Source organism: Lepidochelys olivacea (genome assembly GCF_965140295.1).
Source record: "Lepidochelys olivacea isolate rLepOli2 genome assembly, chromosome: 2".
Classification (NCBI taxonomy): domain Eukaryota; kingdom Metazoa; phylum Chordata; order Testudines; family Cheloniidae; genus Lepidochelys; species Lepidochelys olivacea.
The window spans coordinates 74,909,571-74,935,154 of NC_140412.1; the positions used below are offsets into that span (position 1 = coordinate 74,909,571).

Sequence of the window (25,584 nt, forward strand, 5' to 3'; positions counted from 1 at the left end):
ATCTAGTAAGATTAAGAGGGCCAAAGCACATATCTTCTCTCCAATGTGTCTTTATTAGTTATTTTCAAATGATGTCTTCTCTGGGGCTAATGATGACAAATTTTAAAAGTTAATATTGGTGATCCTCATTCAGGCAAGCCTCTCATTCTAAATCAACTTACAAAGACTTTTTTTCAGAATAGGCCTCTAATTTTGAACGTATTTGAATTTGCACATACAAACAGTGTTTACACAATTCAAGCAAAAATATATTTGCATGTACAAATTCCAGACAACATATCTGGGACCATTTAGAGTCTCACCCAACTATTAACTCTCTATTGAGGTATTTATAATGCATTTATCACCACTATATCTGAGATTCTTGCCTTCTGCGCCATAGTAGAAGGATAACAAATTCCAGAGACACAAATTGGCTTTTATAAAAGTTTTGGAGAGCTGCTCCAGCATGACTAAAATGCTGCCTCTAGGTCAGCCTCAAGTCATGTATCTGGGTGAGAGGTAGGGTAAAAACACACGTGGAGGATTTCTGCATTCAGCACCGTCAGCCACACAACTTCCAAAGACACAAAATTCAAGGGGAAGAAAGGTCAAAAACAAGGGGGGAAATTCCATACCTTTTACGTAGACCATCTTGGAATAATTCTTGACAAATAACAGATGCTGAAAAATTACTATCCCTAGTTTAAACTACAATCTGAGAACAGGGACTGCACATACCTTGATCTTTGCTCTAGGGCTGGAAAATAACCTTTGCAAGTTGCTGGCTTTCTACTCCCTAAACTGGTTTTCTACCACTAGATAACACATGGGGAATAACAATACTATTTTTATATTTTTCTATATTCTTTCCATAATCATTAGGATTTTCATACTTGGTGCACAGACATAAAACTGGGGGGAGAGGAGAGAAAAGACAGGGAGAATGACAAGATCGTAGAATCATACAATATCAGGGTTGGAAGGGACCTCAGGAGGTCATCTAGTCCAACCCCCTGCTCAAAGCAGGACCAATCCCCAACTAAATCATCCCAGCCTGACCTTAAAAACTTCTAAGGAAGGAGATTCCACCACCTCCCTAGGTAATGCATTCCAGTGTATCACCACCCTCCTAGTGAAAAAGTTTTTCCTAATATCCAACCTAAACCTCCTCCACTGCAAATTGAGACCATTACTCCTTGTTCTGTCATCTGCTACCACTAAGAACAGTCTAGATTCATCTTCTTTGGAATCCCCTTTCAGGTAGTTGAAAGCAGCTATCAAATCCCCCCTCATTCTTCTCTTCCGCAGACTAAACAATCCCAGTTCCCTCAGCCTCTCCTCAGAAGTCACGTGTTCCAGTCCCCTAATCATTTTTGTTGCCCTCCGCTGGACGTTTTCCAACTTTTCCACATCCTTCTTGTAGTGTGGGGCACAAAACTGGACACAGTACTCCAGATGAGGCCTCACCAATGTCAAATAGAGGGGAACGATCATGTCCCTCGATCTGCTGGCAATGCCCCTACTTATACACCCCAAAATGCCATTGGCCTTCTTGGCAACAAGGGCACACTGTTGACTCATATTTGGCTTCTCGTCCACTGTAACCCCTAGGTCCTTTTCTAAAGAACTGCTGCCTAGCCATTCGGTCCCTAGTCTGTAGCGGTGCATGGGATTCTTCCGTCCTAAGTGCAGGACTCTGTACTTGTCCTTGTTGAACCTCATCAGATTTCTTTTGGCCCAATCCTCTAATTTGTCTAGGTCCCTCTGTATCCTATCCCTACTCTCCAGCGTATCTACCTCTCCTCCCAGTTTAGTGTCATCTGCAAACTTGCTGAGGGTGCAATCCACACCGTCCTCCAGATCATTAATGAAGATATTGAACAAAACCGGCCCCAGGACTGACCCTTGGGGCACTCCACTTGATACCAGCTGCCAACTAGACATGGAGCCATTGATCATTACCCGTTGAGCCCGACAATCTAGCCAACTTTCTATCCACCTTATAGTCCATTCATCCAGCCCATACTTCTTTAACTTGCTGGCAAGAATACTGTGGGAGACCGTGTCAAAAGCTTTGCTAAAGTCAAGGAACAACACGTCCACCGATTTCCCCTCATCCACAGGGCCAGTTATCTCGTCATAGAAAGGCAATTAGATTAGTCCAGCATGACTTGCCCTTGGTGAATCCATGCTGACTGTTCCTGATCACTTTCCTCTCCTCTAAGTGCTTCAGAAGATGTTCATATGCTGCAAAGTTTCCTTAACTAGAGGTTGCGATTCACTTTAGGTCTTGTCTACACTAGAAAATTAGGAGGCTTTTACTATGTTGGTGGTGTGAAAAATCCACACCCCTGACCAGTGTTGTAAAGCTGCCCTAAGTCCATGTGTAGACAGCTCTAGGTCGAAGGAAGAATTCTTCTTTTGACTTAGCTGCTTTACCTATGCTGACAGGAGAATCCCTCCCGTCGACATAGGTAGTGTCTACACAAGTGCTATAGCAATACAGTTGTGCCGCTGTAGCATTTTAAGTGTAGGCATTTTAAGTGTTGTATGCATTTCAGTGGGGGAGGCGGAGAGGACAGAGAAGGGAGTGATTACAATGTAGGTGATGGTGAATACAGAATTGTGCATAATGGTAGTTCCATGAGAAACAGTGAGTGAGCTAGCAAACATGCATGTATATTATAATGGGAAAATCACAGATCAGTAGGAATTCTACTGTTTCTTGAATAAAGTAGCACTCTTCAGAGGAGACTACTTTCTATCTGTGTACTTATAAACCTGCCACCACTGTATGAAAAGCTGGACCAGGGCAAGGCGTTGGAGGTGGCGTGCAAGTGGGACACCAGCAAGCATTTCCTTCCCAGGAGCAGCTTCACCCGATTTGCCTATTGGAGATTCAGCCACAGGGCCCCGTTCAACTGCGTCCCACTGAATGGAGCCGTCTGCCACCGTAATCGGGACAAGTGATGCAGGAAGTGCGGCTATGCCAACGAGACGCTATCCCACATCCTGTATAGCTGCAAGCCCCACCTGAGAGCTTGGCAGCTGTGACACAATGCCATTCAAGATCGCCTGGCCAGAGCCATCCTGCCACCTGTTGGGAAGGTTGCCGTAAACGGCGCCATCCCTGGAACCAACAGCCAACTGCAAACGCATATTGTCATCACCAATGAGGACCGGAAGAAGATCATGGTGGATGTCACAGTGCCGTTTGAGAACAGGACCCCGGCCTTCCACAATGCCAGAGCTCGAAAGGTAGAGAAATATGCCCCTCTGTCCGAAACCTTGAGAGCTAAGGATTACCAGGTCCAGACACACGCACTGACTGTTGGAACCTTAGGCGCATCGGACCCCAGTAATGAGTGAGTGCTAAGAGAATGCGGAATCAGTCAAAGCTATGCTCAGCTGATGCAGCAATTCATGGTGTCGGATGCCATCAGGTGGTCGTGGGACATCTGCAAAGAACACATCACTGAACATCGGCAATACCAGCAGGGATGAGCTGGAGTTCTGATTAGAAGCGCAGCCAGAAAAGTAACAAACACTTTCCTCATGGATTGTATTTTCTAAATGGACAACCAACCAAATTTTCAACTACTGAGGGACAATCTGCACTCATTGATATACTTTGCTTTCCACAACCAAATCTCCTTACAACTTTTCATGAGTGATGTACCCAAGTATTCGGATTCTAATACCTAAACTGTATTGTCAAATCTATTCACCTAAATTTGGGTTATTGCTGATTATGTACTGTATGTATCATATGACTTTTAAAAACTAACTTTGTATTTGTGGATAATCTAAGCACTATACCCAGATGTAGAGACAGTCTTTTCCTAACCTATGTATTATATAACTTTTTTTAACATTAGCTTTAATAAAATTTTTAAATCTGAACATGCTGAAATGGAGCGTGATTCTTCTGGAAAACTAGTAAGTGACCATAGGTTCCATCAGCCCCCTCTGCCCCCACCCCCACTCCCACCCTGACACATACAGTTGGACAGCTAGTAATTGTCATTTCTGATAATTTCCTTGCCAGAAGGATCAGTACCCTTCACAATGTGTGCTTTTTACTGACCACCACCTGCTTGGGACTTCTCTTGTACACCAGCTCGTCTGCTTCAGTTCTGATACAACAGAGTGACAAAGACAACTTCTTAACAAACCATTCTATCATTTTATTAGTTGTTATACCCAGTGCTGGATTTAAAAAGAATGGCAAGTTTTTGTTCTTGTGCAACATATTTATTAGATAATACTTCTTTTACCCTCTGCTTCACTGTTTACCTAACATAGGAATAAGATTCTGTGTTTAGCATTGAAAAGGAAACTGTAATGTAAAATTAACAATGTCTACACATCAACCACTAGAGCAGCATAGCTGCAACACTGCAGTTGCACTGCTTCAGTGAAGACACTACCTACACTGATGGGAGGGGTTTTCGCGTCAGGATAGGTACTCCACTTCCCCAAGAGGCGGTAGCTAGGGGACAGGAGAATTCTCCCGTTGACCTACTGTGGTCTACACTAGGAAATTAGGTTGGTTTAACTGTGTCGCTTAGGGTGTGGATTTTTCAAACCTCTGAGCAACAGTTATACCAACTTAATTTCCTAGTGTAGACCACACCAGAGTGTTGTGGAGGAGTGGCACTGGAAGGAGTTGAAGTTCCATCCATCAAACTTTATAATCAGCACCTGGGAGGCAGCCTTTCAGGAACGAGTTTGGGAAGGGATGCACAGGGAATCAATGGCACGAAATGTATTATAATTTAATGTCTCAGCCAGACAGTGAGATGCCAAAGCTAAATTCCCAAAAAGCAAACTGTCTTTTTCCTCTCCATTTCAAATCCACATTGGTCAGTGAGTTGCTGTGACCAGGGTGATGCTTTCCTTATAGAACGGGTAAAGAATGAGGGGGGAAAGTGAACAATCCTACTGTAAAGGACACTAAGGCCTGGTTTACACTTAAAGATTAGATTGACCTAACAATGTTGCTCAGGGCTGTGAAAAATTTCATGCCCTGAGCACCGTAGTTAGGTCAGCCTAATCCCCAGCATAGACGTGGCTAGGCTGGTGGAAGAATTGACCTACGTACCGCCTCTCAGAGAGGGGGATTAATTACCCTGACAGAAAAACCCTGTCCGTTGATATAGGAAGCATCTTCATTACAGCATACAGTGGTGTAGATGCAGCATTTCAGCTATAATACTTGTAGTATTAGACATAACTCTACTCAGGGAAAGAAGGAAAAGCAGAAGCAAGTTATTAGTCCTTGAACTGCAGTGAATATGTTTTCTCAAACTGCTAAGGGAACTATTAAAAGCCTTTCAAGTAGCAATTAGACAACTTTACAAGAATATTAAAAGCATATATCTTTGCTCACAAGAAGCAGCTGAAAAGAGGAAATCAGGGAAAATGTTCTAGTGCATGAATTGCAGTGAAGAGCCTTCAGTTACCTATTTCCTGTTTATTTCCCACTTGAAAAATTGTACCCCAGAAATCCAATGCAATTAAAAATCCATCATACATTTTAGCACACACTGTTGAGAAATGTTTTGTTGAAAAAATGACTGGAATGCTGTAAACAGAATGAAGTCGGCCACAAAAGAAAATGTTTTGACAGATGCTAACATCTGTGAGCATGGATCTTTAAATGGCTCTCCTTTCTTCAGACCTTTTTCACATTAAAAACCTACTACTGTAATTTAAAAAAGGCCTCTTACACCTCAAGACGAGATTTTCCTTAAGTTAGACACCACGACTTGTCTATGCCACCACAGAGCTGCTAGAAATGTTAACTGTTGCATTTGATCCATAATGCAACTATGTGTGCACTAAGACAAACTGGAATGAAAATGTCCTAAGACCGCAAGAGGGAAGAAGGGAAAGAAGAAAGATGATCCTGATAGAGTTTACAAATCAGTTTCAGAGGACTGGCACAGGTCACTAGATCCTTTCTGCCTCACATTACGTGGGCATACACTGTGTAGAAACTCAGAACAAGCTGCTAGGAAATAAACAATCCCAGCAGACATGGCTGTAGTTTTTTTGCTGCCCTAGTCAAAATGGAAATATACATTATCCCCATTCCCCTATTTATACACAGAAAAACTTGGCTTTCTCTAATAATTTGCTTCTCTGGGGTTCTGCTTGCATGGTGGAGTCAGCCCTAGCTGCTTCTCAAGGCCCTGACAAGAAAAGTGACTAGAAAATAAAAGATAGAAAGAACTATTCATTACTGAGAGGGAAAACAGGGTCGTACCTTTTTTTTTTTTTTTTTAAATTGTATACATTCTGAGAATAGAACGTTATTGTAAGCTATAATTTTAACATTCGGGGGGGAAGTAGGTCAGGACATACCCAAAGAAGTGAATGGAAAAGTCCTATATTCGCACACAAAGATTTTAAAATGTGGATTCACAGACATAACTAGCTTTGTTCTCTTTTAAAAGTTACTAAGCTTTTCCTCAATAGGGCACATCCTTTTTCAAACCCCAAATCTTTTGAGCTCTTGGATTGGTTAATTATCCAGTAAGTCTGCAAACTCTGAGTATTGGTTACACTAACTACTAGATAATGATTCCTGTCCTTAAGGAATGAAACTGACCAACTACATTTTCCTGAAGTCAAGCACCCCACTCACAACAAGATGATACTGGCAAGAACAAAATCCAAATTATACACGGCTTGATACCACAAACACAAAATGCAAGGCTGACTCAGCAAATCAGGCATCTCATCAGCAGAAGGCTCCTTAACACAAAGGGTGTCCTTTTTTTTGTATTTTCTTAACCATTAGGTTCTCTCCAAAAGAAACGAAAAGAGTAATGTTAGAGGGAGACGTTTTGGGCTTACACCTGTGCTCCACACCTCCTAGGGATGGGCTGAATCCATTCAGGAATACCACCCCAGAATTCTCCAGACAGATGGCTCTAAGCAAGTGTAAAACAATTTCACTGAGAATCAACTTTATATGATTTGTAAAAGCTACTCTTTCACCAAGAGGGGAGAACAGCAGCAATATGTATGCCAGACAAGAATGGGGAATAAAAAGAATCATGGCAAGGCACATTTCTTTCTTTACCTGCTCTCTAAGCATGAATAGTACATCTACAAGAGCAGTTCATTACTGGAGGGAATGGCAAATATAGTGGTTTTTAAGTGTCCTGAAAATGCCCAGACCCCCAAATTTCATAGAATAATAGATGTTAGAGATGCAAAAGTCCTATTAGGTCATCTAGTCAATTTGCCTACCATTAAAGGATTGCAACTTACTGTAGGTACAAACTATATAAGTACCTATGCAGTCAGTAGCTATATAAAGCTAGGTATTACAGTTTTTAGTATTTCATCCATTTACATTACACTAGCAATAGTTTTGGAAACTTTTCTTAAGAGAAAATTCCAAAATCCTCCAATTTATAAATACCTTTGTAGAATTTAGGTGCCCAGAACTAAACAACATGTTCCAGATGCAAATCCAGCAAAACCAGGCAGACAACCAGGATTAACATCTCCTTGCTCCATATTTTAATTTTCTGCCTCTTTTCATTTTACTGCCTTTTTAAAAAAATGTTTCTCCATTGCAGTGACATTTCGATTCTATAACAATAAGAAAACTATAAAACAGTCTGTCAGAAACAGCTTAAATCCGTAAACTGTTGGGCTACCCTGATATTTAGTTCGAACTTTTGTATACAAATTAAAAACTTCTGTTCACTCCTATTGCCTCATAAGATACACATCTTGTTTTCATGACAAACGTTTTAAGTAAAGAATTGGCAGCTGGTTTAAGGGATTGTCTAGGGGATGGTCCCTTGTGACAGGAAATGAAGGAGCTCATTAGCTCCATGAGGAAGTGATCCAACCAGGTCACTTTTAAGATGATGAGCATGAAAGTTTCTGATGTAGGAGGAAGGTCTATTCTGCGTAATTGTTTCACCACGGAGGTGGGAACTGGGGATCATCTCCTGACACACGTCTTCCACCCTCTCCTGAGCTCTAAAGCAGTGCTGCTTCACCAGCTTCCTCCCATCACCTGATTAATTTTCTCTCCTGGCAATGGGGTCTCAAAGCAGTCTTATGGTTGATACTGGCAGCAGTCAGGCTCACTTCTCAGCTGAAATGCTTACAAAAATTCTAAGCCACTATCAATGGCTTAGTTTAACTACTGTATATGAGACAACTCAGCTACAGCTGTAGGGAGTATTTAGAAGCCCAGAACCCTATTTTATCCACCTGTATAACCATTCATCCAGTTCTGAACTGAGGGGTTTAATGTCCAAAGTCTAAAGGATCTATTTTTATTTCACGTTTGATGTAAAAATACAATCTGAGATTTGTATGTGGTTTTACCCCACTCCTGTGAAGGGTGTAGACCAAAGACTATCTGGAATTGTGTTCATGGGTGCATTTTTTGTTTGTTTGTTTAAACACTTAAACTGAAAAGGAGGGGAGGAAGTTAGGATTTTAGATCATAATCAAGCTAAATTATGGAGTGATAATAGTCACTTCATCGTTAAAATTGCAAATGGTTTTCCATCAGAAGCCCAATTTCAGCCCCTTCTTTAAAATCTATGAAGAGAAAAACATTGGCAGGCTGTTTTTTTGCCAAAACAGAATTTTTCTACCATTTTTCTGTAATAGTGGACAGAAAGTTGCATCCATTTAACACAGCTTTTAAACTGGCTTAAGCTAAACCTGTGAAACTTGAGAGTATGGATGAGCCCCAAGAACACTGGAAGACTGATGATCCTGTTGAGGTTTGCTGAGTGGCTGATGATCCAGTTTTAGTTCTGTGGGAAAAAACAAGCCTCGTAAGGCTTGTGGTGAAAGATTAGGGATTGGCTGGCCTCTGTAGAGCATCATAAGGCTCGCAGAGAAATGAGGGTTGAGGAACTTCGATGAGTTTTTGAGGCTAGCGGAGTGCTCACAAGCCTTCCATCGCCTACAGGGGTGTGATTGAAAGTATCCCCAGTGAGGGCCCTAAGGCATAAAGGGTCCCTCATGAGTCTCCTTAGTCTCCCCAGGGGGTCTGAGGCACTTAGCCATGTATAGACTCACCCTTATATAGCTCCAAAATTCTGCAGGGACTTCCTAAGGTCTTGAAAGGCATATACATTCAAAACTCTGATACGTGCCTATAACCTTAGCTTAACCTTAATAAAGCTTTTTGTAGGAGAACAAAATTTAATGCATTTGCTGTATAAAGTTTCAATTCAATGCGATTTGAAAGTGCTAAGATATGAAACCCACTCCCCCAAAATGGGATTTAATAAAAATCATGGTGGTCATAACCACAGACACACTCATTTTATTTCATTCTTTTGCAATTCTGCTTTGAATTTTTAGGGTCAAAACAACGAGAACAAAAAGTTGCAACAGTGGCCAGTATTGCTGGCATCAAGATGGAACTGCATCTGGCATGTCTTCTGCACTGGAAAAGTGAGATCCCATTGTGACTCTCCTACACTGCAGACACTAACAACATTCCATTTGCAGGACATAAAGGAAGAAACAGAAGAGGTTGAAAATGCTGGTCTAAGCCTCTAGATGTTGCAGGCCTTGGGTACACTGGAGATTTTTGCACGGATCCTGATGTAACTGTGCAGTACAAATCATTTTTCACACTGGTGCACTAGGGGTGAAATGCTGGTCCCACTGAAGTCAATGGAAGTTTTGCTACTGACTTCAGTGAGGCCAGACTTCACCAGAGGGTTGTACTGGTGCAGCTAAATCAGTGTAAAATCCACCTTTTAGACAAGCCCTCAGTTTCTCCACTTCTAAAATAAAACTAATTTTTCTTTCCTATTTCATAAGGGTGTTATAAGAGGATCAATTAATTATTTGTCAAGTGCTTTAAAGATTGAAATAGTTAGGTAACTGTTAGGTAACAGAATTAGTAGCTGTACAGTGCAACTCATGTAATAATATAAGACAGGCACATAATCATCACCTATTTTAAAATTATCATCCAGTTACTCATTTTTCAACTTTCTGCCAGTAGTTCTTGGTGCAGCACAGGAATCTTAGGCGAGAGGTCAGGCCATCCCCTCCCTCAGGTAACATCAGTGGTGCTCTGCACCTGTGCCTATTAGGGAGGTGTAATATTATTACAACTAGATCACTAGGTCTTGCTCAATATATTTAGCCAGTGTTAGCTGAGGGCATCAGAATGCCAGACCCAACTTCCCCTCCCTGTTTTATGTCCCTGATATTATAATCCCAACAGACCAGTTTGCAAGTGTTTTATTACTCACCTAATATTTGGCAGATCTGAATTTAAGACTGGTGTTGCATAACGAATTGGGTTATTTCCTTGAAGCTGACATCTGAAACCCTCTCTTGCAGGTAGATAATATGCCCTTTGGACAACCACTTGTACCTGCACTTCCTTCCACCCCGCTGCTCCCTGGCTTTCCACCACTTCTAGGAGAGAGTCATTCGGGGCACTGAGTGCAAAGGGATGTAGTTTGGACTCAGGGTTGCTGTTAGTTTGTACAGTCTTTGGTGTAATCATATTGGTACAAGCAACCTGGTAAAGACAAAGCCATAAACTAAATTACTTTATGGACTATGAAACCATGCAGTGACGCAAAGTAAAATTCAACAAAGATTCATTATAGAAAAGCATCACAAGATTATTTTCAAAGTATTTAGTATATATAAACTATAATTTACACACATGGCCAGCTTTTATCTAAGATTTTAAATAAAGGCACAAGAAACCCTACAGTTCAGCACACAGTGGTCTCCTGTGTATAAATGTTACCTTGGATTAAACAAATTCAGTTCATGTAAGACAAAGGTGACAGCAGGGGGAAGAAAGAATTGGCATTAGTATGTATCACCATTTTATGTTTTACTTAATTCTTGGTAGTTCTAACTATTACTTCCTTTTAAATTGTAGCATTAGCCTTCAAAATTGACTCTACAACTTCTAAATTGAGGGAAAATATAAGGGTGCATAGTTTTATGAAGCAATAATCCAGCTCTCAAATTGATGAACTACAATGTCAAAGGAACCAGATTAATGAGGAGGAAAACAGGAACCCTAATCTATTTCCCTATCTATTTCCATTCTTTCACTACACCTGAAAAAAGTAAGGTTTCAGAGTAGCAGCTGTGTTAGTCTGTATTCACAAAAAGAAAAGGAGTACTAGTGGCACCTTAGAGACTAACCAATTATTTGAGCATAAGATGCATCCGATGAAGTGAGCTGTAGCTCACAAAAGCTTATGCTCAAATAATTGGTTAGTCTCTAAGGTGCCACTAGTACTCCTTTTCTTTTTGAAAAAAGTAAGTTTATTTTGGAATAAAAATTGTTGTTGCCCTCCATCTCCCCTCTGCCATCCTTATTCTAAACCCCATTTTCAGTACTCTTTTAGAAAAACGCTACAAAAAATTAATCCCTACTAGCTGTCACTCGCTAGCATGAATGGATTTGTCCTGATACCATTCAAATTAATGCTGAACTCCCTTTGACATCAGTAGGACCAGGATTGTCTCCAAGAACATAGTGCAATTCAAAGGGCACTTGTTACCAGAAAGGGCTCATGGCCACTTAGGCTATCTCTACACTGGCAACTGAACGACAAATCTTTTCTCTTTCAGAGGTGTTATAAAAACGCCGCTCATTGGGGGTGGAAGTATTTTGTTGACAGGAGAGCTGACAAACAGCAGCTACACGGTGTGCCTTTTAGCGACACAACTGTGGTGACACAGCCCTGTCGCTAAAAGCTGCATAGTGTAGACTTAGCTGAGTCCTTGCTCATTCTGAATGTTTGCACTGATGTAGCTAAATCAAAGTACTTGCAACCAATACAAACTCCACTGTAGATGCACGGCATCAGTGTATAAAGATATTTGCACCTCTCAGAGAAGCTACGCTGATACAAAAATACCCCATGTAAACAAGGTCAAAGCTGTAAGTTTTTTAGCTGAAATTTCAAAGTAAGTGTTTTTGGTTTTTAGAAGTTTGTTTGTTGGGTTTGGTTTTGCAAAAACAAAACCAAGGATGGTTTGGATACAGGCCCCATTTTTTCTGAACCTTCCAAAGTGTAGGAGTGTGAGTAAATTATTCTGGATTTGGCACATTAGTAGTGGCAACTGGTTAAAAATGTGAAGTCAGATTAGGGTTTGATTTGATATATCTAACCTTTTCATTCCCAGGCCTAAAAAGAGGTGTCAGATATGATGGGAATGGTGAGCTTTGCAAGGGAGTCATCTGAAACTCTGGCCAAGATTTTCAAAAGTGACAAGTTATTTTCGGTGCCTCCATTTTTGGGTGTCCAACAAAATACCTTAAAGGGGTCTGGATTTTCAGACAGTGCTAAACATTCACTCTCTATCAACCAGGCCTCTTTAAAGTGTCTTAAGTTGGGCATCCAAAGTTGAAGCCCCACAACCACTAGTCATTTTTTAAATCTTGACCTTATTTCTATTAAAGGCAATCGTTGGTGTTTTAAAGAAAGGATGCAAGAGGAAGGGGAAGAAGGCTCAAAGATGGGATTATAGAAAGGAAACATCAAAGTTTATTAAGAAAATAGTAATTATTTAAAATGAGATTGGGTACTGAGCTACAAAGAATAAGAGTGAATCAATGAAAACTTAAGCTGTGATACGTCACCAATATTACTCAGCACAGTAGCGAGCCACAACAAAATAATCTCACAGCAGTTCAGCATTTGGCTGGCCAAAAGTCTCTACTTGTAAAATATTATTAAAACAAACAGCACATAATATTATTCAGTTTTGGCTAAATAAGAGGGCAAGAGAGCACAATATTTCACTATTTCTGTTTTTGTTATGATTTCCAAACATCTGGCTACCAAATTATTAAAAAAGTGCTAAACTTCAAACAAAATGAACCATACCTGATTAAATGCAGATTCCTGGGGCAGATTGTCTCTGAGGTCATTTAATCTGAATATTTGTGCCAAAGATACACTATTCCTTCTAATATGCAACTTCTCTGGACAATGTGTCCTATCTTTCACTTCTGCATGATCTTTGAGAAGAACCTTCTGACTAAAATATGTATTCATGATAACAGGGACATTTTCATTATGGAGAAGGAGCTTTTGCCTAGAAAAAAGGAGTAAGAATCAAATATTAAATTATTTTTAAAAAATTGTGTCACCATTAACCCTATTTTAAAAAAACTTCTTCCATGTGTCTTTCTTCCTCTTTTTGTGTGTGCCTGTCTCTCTCTTGTGCTTTTACTGAGATATACTGCATAGTATTTTGACTCAAATATATTTTCTTCCTGCTTGTTGTTATTGCTCTTGTAAACCTTCATTCTCAACCCTACCGCTGATCACTAGCACGTTGGCTCCTCTTGCTATAGTACATCTCCAAACGGTTTCACATATAACAATTTTTCTGCTAATTGACTGAGGTAGCAGTTGGAAAAAATCTATAACCTCAGTTTTCAGAGTAGCAGTAATTCAATACCAAACATGTTCTGATGTTGATATTTGCTCTGACACACACATGTCATAGTCTTATGTTTTGAGATGGATATTTTTGTACTCAAAGAATGCAAGTCTATTGAAGTCAGTTAACAAAAACAACCACTAATCTAATTTTCTAGTGCTTGTCAAAAAAAAAGAAATCAATTCAGTGCGTTTATTGAAAGCTATGTTTTTTCCCAATTAGATTAGTATCACTTGGGAGTAAAACAAGGCCTCCTTCTTGGCAGCAAAGATGCAGCTGACCCGGGTTCAGAAGCAACCTCAGGACTCTAGTTCCCCAGGCTGCTGCAGAACAGTTGTGTTTTGTTTGCTTCATATCCTTGTCTTCACATCTGGGATTAAGTACTACAGCACTATGGCAAAAATAAAACAAGGTGAATAATTCCTCAAAAATATTTGTTTCATATTATCATAGATACTGTTTCATTCCACCTCCCCAGACTTCTTAATTTGTTCTTTCTATTCATTACCCAGGGTGAGAAACTCTACAGCTCACTCATACAGGAACTGAATGGCCATGATAAATTAGACGGTGATTGGATCATCACTCTACATTCACTCTTCCATATAACAGGACATGCTTTCTTTTTAAACAATGCCAGCAGCTTGGGTACATGGAATCTACAGAGTGTGTATCGATGAGTTTGACTCGATTTCCTTTGCAGATGGAATGGGAAAATATGGCAATTCAGCTTGTATCCAGTAGGGTCGCTTGCACTCAGTATTAAGAAAACAATTCAGAAATAAAAATAGAAATCTACACTGCATGCAATAAAACATAAAAATTATATTATAATAAAATAGTGCACTATCAAATAAAATAGTAACTATTATTATTAATAAGGTTTCTACTTATGCATCCTCCTCTTTATGACTACGGTGGAAAGTTAAAATTTATCAGGGAAATGGTCCTCAGATAGAACAAAGGGGAAAAGAGCAGTCTTGCGGTTGAAGTATTGGTCTAGAATTCAGGAAATCTGGATTCAATTCCCAGCTCTGCATGACCCTCAGCAAGTCATGCAAATACTCTTTGAAAAGGGTATAGTACCTAATTGACAGGGATGTTGTGAAGATAAATCCACAAATGTGTAGAGAGAGCACAGCTACTTTGGGTGGGAGGGCATACAGAAATAAGATAAATGTGCTTCAGAGTGTTCCAAAATTGATTTTGATTTGCCCATGTTGAGCGTCTTTCGTACTACTACTTAATGCATACACGTTGCCAATGACCCACTTGTTCAGCACTTTTCAAATGAGCAGTTAGAGAGGAGACAGTCTGTGATGTGTGTGTTCACTGAATTAGAGAGGTCTTCGTAAGATATTCCAAGATGTGTCCAGTAGGAACTTGCCTCATTCAGATGTCCTAGCTTTAATAATCCAAAATGCTGAAAAGCTGATATGCCCAACTCATGAAGATTTTAATAATTCAAAGTACAAGCTCAATGAGACAGAATTTCACAGGAACTCTTGTCTCATGGAGTAAGGTGCACGCTGAATAAGGTGGGGGGTGATCAGAAGCCTTTCACATGGGACAGGGCATTGCCTCATTCACTGCGTCAATTGTACAAAAATGACTTTAATGGGTGCATCTGGTACAACCAATGTAGTTTGTTGTAATTAGGATGAACAGATAGATATCTGGCTGTAGAAAAAAATGGATGATGTCATATTGTGACAAATACATTAAAGACTCATTCATAAAGCACTCACAGAAAGGGGTGAAATTAAGGTATCACATTCAACTCTCTCTTTGGCATGCCCTGATTCTGGCATACTTAGTTGCACAACTTTACAGAGGCTTCTTAAATGGAGTTGCTTTACACACACACACACACACACACTTTAAAAAACATGCCTTATTTTGTTAGTCACTTTTACTTCTCCTGAGTTATTTACACTGCTCTGCTGATTTATTAACAGAATACAATACTTATTGTTCAAAGGACACAATCATTAAAATGTGCTTTAACTTTTTGAAATTAGCTCCACTTTGACTTAATATTTCTTATGCCTGGTAAATCTGAAGAAAAATAATAGATAATAGATTACATTTCCAAACCACTGTGCAAACACTAATATATCTTTGCAACATCTCCGTGAACTGAATCGCATTATTACTCCCATTTTACAGCTGAAAAACCAAGAGGTGAGATGATCTGCAGAAATCCCACAAAGAAAAAAATGTACAGTAGGATAAAAAGGTGTGTCTTTAAAATGTAATAGTTAACATGCAATGGATTTTAAAACAGGATAGCTGTCATTTTTTTAAAAACACATCTTTTGTCTTACTAGTTTAGACAAGGCCATAGAGAGGCTGAGCCAGAACGAGAATTAGAACTCAGTAATCCCAAACTCATAGCCTCTTGCTTAGTTCTCAAACCTGCTTTGTCCCACTTGAAAATCCAGTTAGTTACATTTTTACTTTTGTTTTGTTTTTTAGTATCCAATTATGGTTATTGTGTAAAGAAAAAAATTAGCCATACTGAACATACTCATAAAGGCATTAAACTTGGCATGTGCAGGACAAATGAAAATACACCTCTACCCCGATATAACGCGGTTCTTGGGAGCCAAAAAATCTTACTGCGTTATAGGTGAAACTGCGTTATATCAAACTTGTTTTGGCCTCAAGCATTTCCGTTATTAATAGTCACTTCCCGCCCCCTGACTGACCCCTCAGAACCCCCAACCCATCCAACCCCTCAGCTCCTTGTCCCCTGACTACCCCCTCCAGAGACCCTCCGCCCCTAACCACCCCTCCCAAGACCCTACCTCCTATCTAAGCCTCCCTGCTCCTTGTCCCCTGACCCCCCCCCCCAGAGACCTCCCCGTCCCTAATCACCCTCAGGACCCCACCCCCTACCCAACCCCCCTGCTCCCTGTCACTTGACTGCCCCGACCCCTATTCACACCCCTGCCCCCTGACAGGCCCCCCAGGACTCCCACGCCCTATCCAATGCCCCCGTTCCCCGACTGCTCTGCCCCCAGAACCTCCAAACCCTCCAACCCCCCCTGCTCCCCCCTGAGATCCTCTGCCCTTTATCCAACCCCTTAGCCCCGGCCCGGCACCCTTAACACGCCGCTCAGAGCAGCGTGTCGGAGCCAGACACGCTGATCCCCCAGAGCGCTGCTTTACCTCGTTATATCCGAATGTGCGTTATATCGGGTCACGTTATATCGGGGAAAAGGTGTATTGCACATGCACAAGAAGGCCAAGTTACATTAGGTGTAGGATTTCTTGACTTTTGTACATGTAAGAACTCAACCATACAATTCTTGCCATAGCAGTAACATTTACTTTATTCAATAATTTCCCTATTTTGTTTTACTCCTGAGGGCATTCTGCACCAAAAAAATTAAAAATTCTGCACACAATATTTTAAAATTCTGCAAGTTTTATTTGTCAATAAATAAATGTAGAGGCTCCAGCATGGCAGTGGGGAGCATAGGTCACTGGCTGCACAAAGATGGGAGATCACCCTGCAGCCTCCCCACCCTGGGGACACAGATTCAGTGGTAAGGCTGCACCCAAGCCTGACACAGCACAAGGCCTGGGCCTGCCCCAGAAACATCCTGGGGGTCCTGCCAGGTGTGGGGCAGGCAGGCTCAAACAGGCAGGATCCAAGTGTAGAGGGGCTCAGTCTCGGGGGGATCCAGGTGTGGGATGAGAGGATTCTGTGTGGGACAATCTGGGTGCAGGCAGCTCAGTGCGGGGTCTAGGTATGGGGGAATCTGGATGCACAGAGGCTCATTGCGGGGTGCAGGAGGTCTGGATACAGCAGGCTCCTGATGCAGGGAATGAGATTCAGTGGGGTGGGGTTTGGGTTTGGGTATGGAGGGCTAGGGGGGTTCTGGGTGTACGGGGTGAGGCTTGGTCTGGGGTGTCTGGGTATAGAAGGTCCAGATGCACTGGGGTTGGGCGGATGGGAAAGCAGCTCCCCTTACAGTGACCCCTCCCCCCCGCAGCTGAGGAGCGATGGGGGCAGGCAGCAGGGGAGGATGCTGAGCTTCTGCAGCTGGGGGAGGTTTCTGGGGGTGGGTTTGACACAGCCCCAGCCACTCCTTGCTGGGGAAGAGGAAGTTCCATCCTCTCCTGCCTCCAGCCCAGCTGGAACTAGCAGCTGATCCCGGCTCAGGGTAGGAGCCACAGTCTGGGGTGTCCCCAACCCTTCAGTGATTTACCTCTCTGCCGGCTGCTCCGGGTGTCTGAAATTATGTACCTGCACAGCTAGGGAGTGGTGCGTGACTGCTCTTGCAGCTTCCCTTTGCTTCCCTGTGAGAAAGTCATTTTTCTGCAGGGAAGCAAAGAAATCTGCGGGGGATATGAAATCTGCACACACACAGTAGTATCCTTTTCAAAAAGACTGAATTTTTTAGAAGGTATACATTTAAAATAATCTTTCATCTTAAAATTAGTTATAAATAGGATCCATTTAAAAAAAATCTGACTGTGAGCACTCAGAAGTGCCGATTTGACAACATTAGAGACTAAATTCCTCTATTTATCAACAGAAAGTAACAGCACAGAAAGCAACTGCAAGCTTCATCACAATGCCCTACTACCATCCCTGAACTCTGACCTAGAAGGATGTCTAGTAGCCAAGTAGCTGAGTCTCTACAGACATTCAGTCCTTAAACTCTTGACTGAGATAGCCAACAATGGTGACAATCAATGAGATTATGATGAAAAAAGAAAAGGAGGACTTGTGGCACCTTAGAGACTAACCAATTTATTAGAGCATAAGCTGTAGCTCACGAAAGCTTATGCTCTAATAAATTGGTTAGTCTCTAAGGTGCCACAAGTCCTCCTTTTCTTTTTGCGAATACAGACTAACACGGCTGCTACTCTGAAACCTGAGATTATGATGGTAACTCATTTTAGGTACTCATGGCCACCACATAGTTGTCTTCTGGTAATAACTTTTGGCATTACTGATCTGGTCTGTGTTCAAATTGGTGACCTACATATGAATGACTATTTTCCACCACAAATTTGATGAGCTATCTAGCTCCCAGATGTTATACACACAGGCAGTTATTGTACCATGCAGCCTAATATATACAGTTTCAAATATATTGTATATTACATATATTTGAAAATGAACATGCTAATGATGCATAGTAATTTTATCCCTACTTTAGTTTAATAAGACAACTGTGATCCGATCAGATTTATAGATCTATGGGGATAAAAATGCATTACCTTTTTACTTTCTGAAAGAAAGAAGATCCACAATTTGTCAAGAACCTCAAAACAATTCATTCCATAGCTATACTTGAACACACACCCCATAAGAGGATTTTAGAATCTACTTTCCTGACTCTGCTGTGTTCAGAACACAAGTAAACAGGAAACATGTTAAACCCAGGTCTTTGTTACGTCACCAATGTCAGAAGAACACTTGCTTGATCTAGCCATCTCATGCTCTAAAAACACTGACGTGGGTAGCAAACCATTCTCAGGAAGGCTGAGGTTTATGGTTTTGTTTTTATTTTCCTACAGCACAGAAATCTGATCAGCTTTTTATTAAGGTTGATAGGCTTCACTTACACACATTACTTGAATGGTGTTGTTTTGCTACATCTATGCCTTCCATCCTCTGATTACTTTCATTTCCACTAACAGTTCATTCATCTTTCAAAAAAGCATTAGATGAGTGATGTCATAAATTAAGAATATGCCTGCATTTCCATAAGAAAATCTATTTTCAGGTATAAAAGTAGTTCATTCCCTACCTATAACATTTACTTACTGAATATATATATCTTAATGGATTTATTTTTTATTGGATATGTATACCTGCATGGAGGCCTGGTGGTTACTCCCACACTCTATACTGAACCAGCAGTCATCTTTCATATGAGGTCAGGTGCACAGCTAGGCAACTCCCTCTAGAAGAGACAAGCATGTTCCCAGCGGCGCTGATGTGAAATTTTTCTTGACCAATTGAAAATTGAGGGTTTTGTGACCTAAGATGGGCATGGGCCCACTTCTGTTTTCAGGTATCAGGACATACCTAGAATAAAATCTCTTTTCAGGAAGTGATGCTGCAACCGGAATTATTAAACTCAAGTGAATTCTCAAAGCTGGCAAGTTGGATCAATATCTCTGGGCTTTACATCCCCACTGTATAACACTGAGAGCCCTCCCTTATTAATAGAAGCAACCAGTGAAAAACACCCCTCATCTCCTTTTGACAGGGAAGGTGCTCTGAGGTGATATAGGCAAACTAAATATTTGCTTCAAAATCTTTTAAAAATCTGCAGAATTTTGCTTCGTGTGTGAATGGGGCTTGGAATCCTTCTGCTTCAGCCGATAGGGAGGCTGAACAATCCAACTTTAAGTGCAGTGGGCACCTAAGAATCTGGACCTAGAAGCTTCCTTTGATCAGATTTACCATGAGGTTTTGGGTATATGTCTGCATTTCCTAGTAGGCTCTGGAGCAGCTCCATTCCTTTTTTTCTGACACAGCCCATAGAATACTGCTGAGTGATCTCTGTACTGAGGGCTCTTCTCATGATGGTTCTCCTAGAGTGCTGTCTTCTGCAGTCCCAATTCTTACACATGCTTACGCATGCTGAGATGTACCTTACTCCACATGAAGGTCTACTGAGTTTTCATTCTGAGTAAGGATGGCAGAATCAGACCCACAGAGAGCAACTCAACAAACTTTCCTCCCAAACTTAAAAATAATCTCTCACATTTTTTTAAAGAGGAAAGAAAACTAATTTTTAAGATTTCCAACAATCTTAACAGATGTAATGTAATATGAAGCATTTCCTAGACTATGACAGACTCTCTTCCAATTTTCTTCTCTCTCTTTTTAAATTAGGAAAAATCAATGCTTTAACAATGCTTTCATTAGGTTTAAACTGTTACTTTCATATAGTGAGAAAAAATGCTACCCCAAACAATCATTTATATAGAAACTGAATGTATAGAAAAAAAAGCTCATGTACCCTAAGATAAATGTCTGTAGTGAACTTTAAACATCTTCTTTACTCCGCAAAGTGTATTTAAAACTTGTGCTGTCAGTGTTCTACTTACCCACAAGTGCCTGTAAAATTTAAATTAATGTAGATCAACTTGACCAAAGAACATTCTAAGGTACTTTGTAATGATCTGGAGCAGAGGCTTTGAATTTTTATAGTATGGACCACCGTTAGAGCGAGTATATCTTGCAGATCACCTTTTTCCTCATTTGTGATCCCACAGACCACCTGTGCTAACATCCCTCTGAGAACTACAGTAACTGCTTACATGGACAATATTAATTATTTCATTTTTATCTGTTCCATTAGCAGCTCCAGCCCCCAAGGGTATCTCCCCTGTACGTAAGAGTGGCTGCTACTAAAGATAGATGCAGGAGACCTGCCAGGTCTCTATAGATCACCAGCAAATGCTCTATTGGTTTGAAAATCACTTATAGGATGGCCCTGAAGGACACAACAAGCAAGTGGCTAAAATTTCAACACAGACCAGGGGTTTGAATCCTGCTCTCAGATACTGAGAAGGTTCATATTGTGACATGTCTTGTATAACCCAGTTCTGTGCTTGCATTGTATGTAGCCTCACACTCAGTCAGAGACAGGTTTAGAATCTATGGCCGCACTTAACTAACAAACCACAAACATCCCCAGAGCCATACTGACATCAAACCACGATGCTTCATTGGTTCATGAACTTAAGATGACATTTTGTCATATTTGTTTTATAAAATACATTTTCATTACACATTGTGCAAGGGCCTAAAGAATTTTGACAAGCGTATTGTATTGATTGAATTAATAAGTTCATCAATATGTTTTAGTAAATAGAAGTTGAAGTTATTAAACAAACAAACAAGACATGTTAATTTCAAGTCCATTCAAAACTTTGAAGGGGGAAGAAAATTCAGTATTTGTCAAATGGAATTGTATTTGTTTACACAGGGTAAAAGTCTGACAGGCATTTATGTGGGAACCCAGGAGCAAGAGGGAAAATGCAAGTAGCCTTCCCACTTACATGCCTCATAAAAAGATCCATCTCTATACCTAGTGAGGTACAGTCACTGGCAGGGATACACTTTGCCCCCAAAAGATTAAAGGGGCAGGGACTCTTTGCTTCTTAACTGGGCCGTGTGTGGTTTGCCCAGTGTAGCTCATGATGATTTACATCAAGCCCGAACAACGTCTGGGCACACATATAGAAACTGAAAACAAACAAACTGACCCAAAAACACATTAATCCCTACCAGTACCCCACCAATGATAGTAAATTCCCTCCCAATTCCTAGCCCAAATCAACTAGCCAGTTGGAACAGATTCATTCGTCTTGCACTATTAGGGTTGCCAACTTTCTGATTATAGAAAACTACACATCCTTGTCCCACCCCTGCCCCTTTCCTGAGGCCCCGCCCCCGCTAACTCCACCCTCCCCTTCATCGCTCGCTAGGGTGACCAGATGTCCCGATTTTATAGGGACAGTCCCGATTTTTGGGGCTTTTTCTTATATATGCTCCTATTATCCCCCACCCCCTGTCCTGATTTTTCACATTTGCTGTCTGGTCACCCTATCGCTCTCTGTCCCCAACCCTCGCTCACTTGTTCATTTTCACCAGGTTGGGGCAGTGCGTTGGGGTGGGGCTGGGGAGAGGGCTCCGGGGTGAAATGGGGAAGAAGGGCTTGGGGTGCAGGAGGAGATTCTGGCCTGGGGGATGGAACTGAGGGATTCAAAGTGTGAGAGGGGGCTCCGGGCTGGGGCAGACAGTTGGGGTGTAGGAGGGAGAACGAGCTCTGGGCTGGGGTTCAGGCTCTAGGGTGGGGCCAGAAATGAGGGCTTCAGGATGCAGGAGGGGGCTTTGGGCTGGGGCAGGGGATTGGGGTGCAGGGAGGGATAAGGGCTTCAGCAGGGGGTGCAGGCTATGGGGTGGGGTTGGGGATGAGGGGTTTGGGGTGCAGGAGGGGGCTCCGGGCTGGGTCCGAGGGGTTCACAGTGCAGGAGGGGGCTCAGAACTGTGGAAGGGGTTGGGATATGGGAGGGGGTTCTGAGCTGGGTCACGGGTTGGGATGCGGGTGTGGGTGAGTGCTCTGGCTGGGGGTGAGTGCTCTGGGGTATGCCAGAGGATGAGGAGTTTGGGGTGCAGGAGGGGGTTCCGGGCTGGGGCCAAAGGATTCGGAGTGCGGGAAGGGGCTCAGGGCTGGGGCAGGGGGTTAGGGTGCAGACTCAGGGCAGCGCAGACATCAGGCGGCTCCCAGAAGTGGCCGGCATGTCCCTCTGGTTCCTAGGCGCAAGGGCAGCCAGAAAGGGCTCCATGTACTGCCCCTGTCAACAGGTGCCACCCTCGCAGCTCCCTCTGGCTGTGAGTCCCACCCAATTGGAGCTGCAGAGCTGGTGCTCGGGGCGGTGCCTGCACTGTGGGCAGGTGCAGCGCGCACAGCCCCCCTGGCTGCCCCTGTGCTTAGGAGCCAGAGGGATATGCCAGCTGCTTTCAGGAGCCACTCAGAGCTGTGCAGGGAGCCTTCCAGGCCTGCACCAAATGGACTTTTAACAGCCCGGTCAGTGGTGCTAACCAAAGTCGCCAGGGTCTCTTTTCGACCGGGTGTTCCGGTAGAAAACCAGACACCTGACAACCCTATGTACTATTCAAAGTTGCCATATTTGCTAACAAAAGGCTCAGTACTACCAATATGTACATGAGTAACTTTATTCATGTGAGTAATCTCACTGCACTCGTGTCAGCCTCCAATTTGGACTTCTCACTCGAGTAAAATACTTTGCCATATAAGTGTTTGCAAGATCATTTCCAAATATCATTAGGAAAAATGATTTTCAAACATCTGAGACAGTAATACAAGCAACTATAAAAATTTCTTGCTACTACTCTTTTTAACACTAAAATTATCCAACTCTCACAAAGTGACAGATTACTCCAGAGCACAACTCTTATGCTACCTCTACATTTTCCACCACTTGGGCTGTAAAGGCTTTTTCTTTTTTTTAAAAAGAAATAAAATACCAATTTAGACTAATATCCAAAATAATTTACATTAAACTTGCAATTCTGTATATAACCAGCCTCCAAAGAAATCAAACTGAAATATTTCTGGTTAGCTGGCTCAGCACAGTATATGCAGATCAAAGGTTCTCTCCGATAATATTCCACCCATTTTCATATCCTTTGTACCAATTTACTATAGGTGCTGAACTTGCATTGGATGTATTGATGTAGTATGTTCCTATGTACACTATTTGTAGAACATGATGTGTTTTATGTAACTATACAATGGCAGTAGTTGTATTTCCTGATAAAACAATTTTTTTTCAAAATCTTGATTGCATCCAACATAAACAAAGAAACCACAGCTATTATTAACTGGTGTATTGTTTTAACACAAGCCATCACCATTTGTTCCTCCTCAACCCCAAATGAAGAGTGTCAACAGCAAATGAAATTAGTAAAAGGGTAAAAGAAATATATCTTCTTTGGGGAATACAGCAACTTCTTTGGGGAAAGGAAATAGCCTTGCCCTTCTAAACAAGATTGTTTATGAACCTGAGAAAACATTCCAGACAGAAATTGCTCTACGCAAAGATAGAAAATTTATTTATTTTTATCGTTTTACTAATTTCATAGTAAATATGTAGCACAAAACACAGGCTGTCCACAGCATTGCCCTTTGAAATGTGACACTTTCCATGCAACTAATTTTCAAACATTTTAAAGTTGCACTTTTCAAAGGGCGCTAATATGATGAGCCTGTAATGAGCATTATGTACTACCATGTCAGACACCCAGGCCTAGTTGCCAGGCTTCATTCCTTGCAGTAGACAGCACACTGTGTTAGTCTTTGGTGAACCTTCTGGTTCACTTAGGAATGCCATGGATGGATTCCAAAGTGAATCTCATCCAACTCAGAGAAGATTGTCATAATTCAAGGCCTTGGTGGCAGGTGTAAGAGGATGAGAAAGTAGGTCTTAAGGCATCTAGAGACCACTAACTGACCTTCAAAGAGTGAGTGCTATTTAACAGTTTAGGGATAAAATCTGAATGACCTTAAATATGCCAAAGGAAGTTCCTCAAAATTATAGAGATCCATTTATTACAATAAATCTCAGCCTTCCAGCACCAAGAAATGAAATATATAAAAAACTCCACCATAGCAGCAGTTTCCTAAGATCTGCACAAAAACAATCTCTTGTTCTACTGTGCTAACACTTCTGAGGCAAAAAGAAAAGGAGTACTTGTGGCACCTTAGAGATTAACAAATTTATTTGAGCATAAGCTTTTGGGAGCTACAGCTCACTTCATTGGATACATGCAGTGGAAAATACAGTGGTGAGATTTTATATACACAGAGACCATGAAACAATGGGTGTTACCATAGACACTATAACGAGAGTGATCAGGTAAGGTGAGCTATTACCAGCAGGAGAGAAAAAAAAGCCTATTGTAGTGATAATCAAGGCGAGCCATTTCCAGCAGTTGACAAGAACATGTGAGGAACAGTGTGGGAGGGGAGGGGGGGGAATAAACATGGGGAAATAGTTTTAGTTTGTGTAATGACACATCCACTCCCAGTCTTTATTCAAGCCTAAGTTAATTATATCCAGTTTGCAAATTAATTCCAATTCAGCAGTCTCTAATTGGAGTCTGATTTTGAAGTTTTTTTGTTGAAGAATTGCAACTTTTAGGTCTGTAATCGAATGACCAGAGAGATTGAAGTGTTCTCCGACTGGTTTTTGAATGTTATAATTCTTGAAGTCTGATTTGTGTCCATTTATTCTTTTACGTAGAGACTGTCCAGTTTGGCCAATGTACATGGCAGAGGGGCATTGCTGGCACATGATGGCATATATCACATTGGTAGATGTGCAAGTGAACAAGCCTCTGATAGTGTGGCTGATATGATTAGGTCCTATGATGGTGTCCCCTGAATAGATATGTGGACACAGTTGGCGACGGGCTTTGCTGCAAGGATAGGTTCCTGGGTTAGTGGTTCTGTTGTGTGGTTGCTGTTGAGTATTTCCTTCAGGTCAGGGGGCTGTCTGTAAGCAAGGACTGGCCTGTCTCCCAAGATCTGTGAGAGTGATGGGTCGTCCTTCAGGATAGGTTGTAGATCCTTGATGATGCGTTGG

The 25,584-nt window shown here is 41.6% G+C and overlaps 1 protein-coding gene across 4 annotated transcripts in view; it reads right to left on the reverse strand.

Moving 5' to 3' along the window:
• SPIDR (scaffold protein involved in DNA repair) overlaps nt 1-25,584 on the reverse strand; it is a 336,133-nt gene that overhangs the window by 102,683 nt on the left and 207,866 nt on the right. For all 4 annotated transcript variants that reach the window (XM_084620824.1, XM_084620825.1, XM_084620827.1 and 1 more), the window contains 2 exons: nt 12,867-13,077; nt 10,251-10,525 (listed from right to left, as the gene is read on the reverse strand). In XM_084620824.1, the coding sequence (XP_084476950.1) occupies nt 10,251-10,525; nt 12,867-13,077 (486 nt within the window). The remainder of the gene's footprint in view (nt 1-10,250; nt 10,526-12,866; nt 13,078-25,584) is intronic.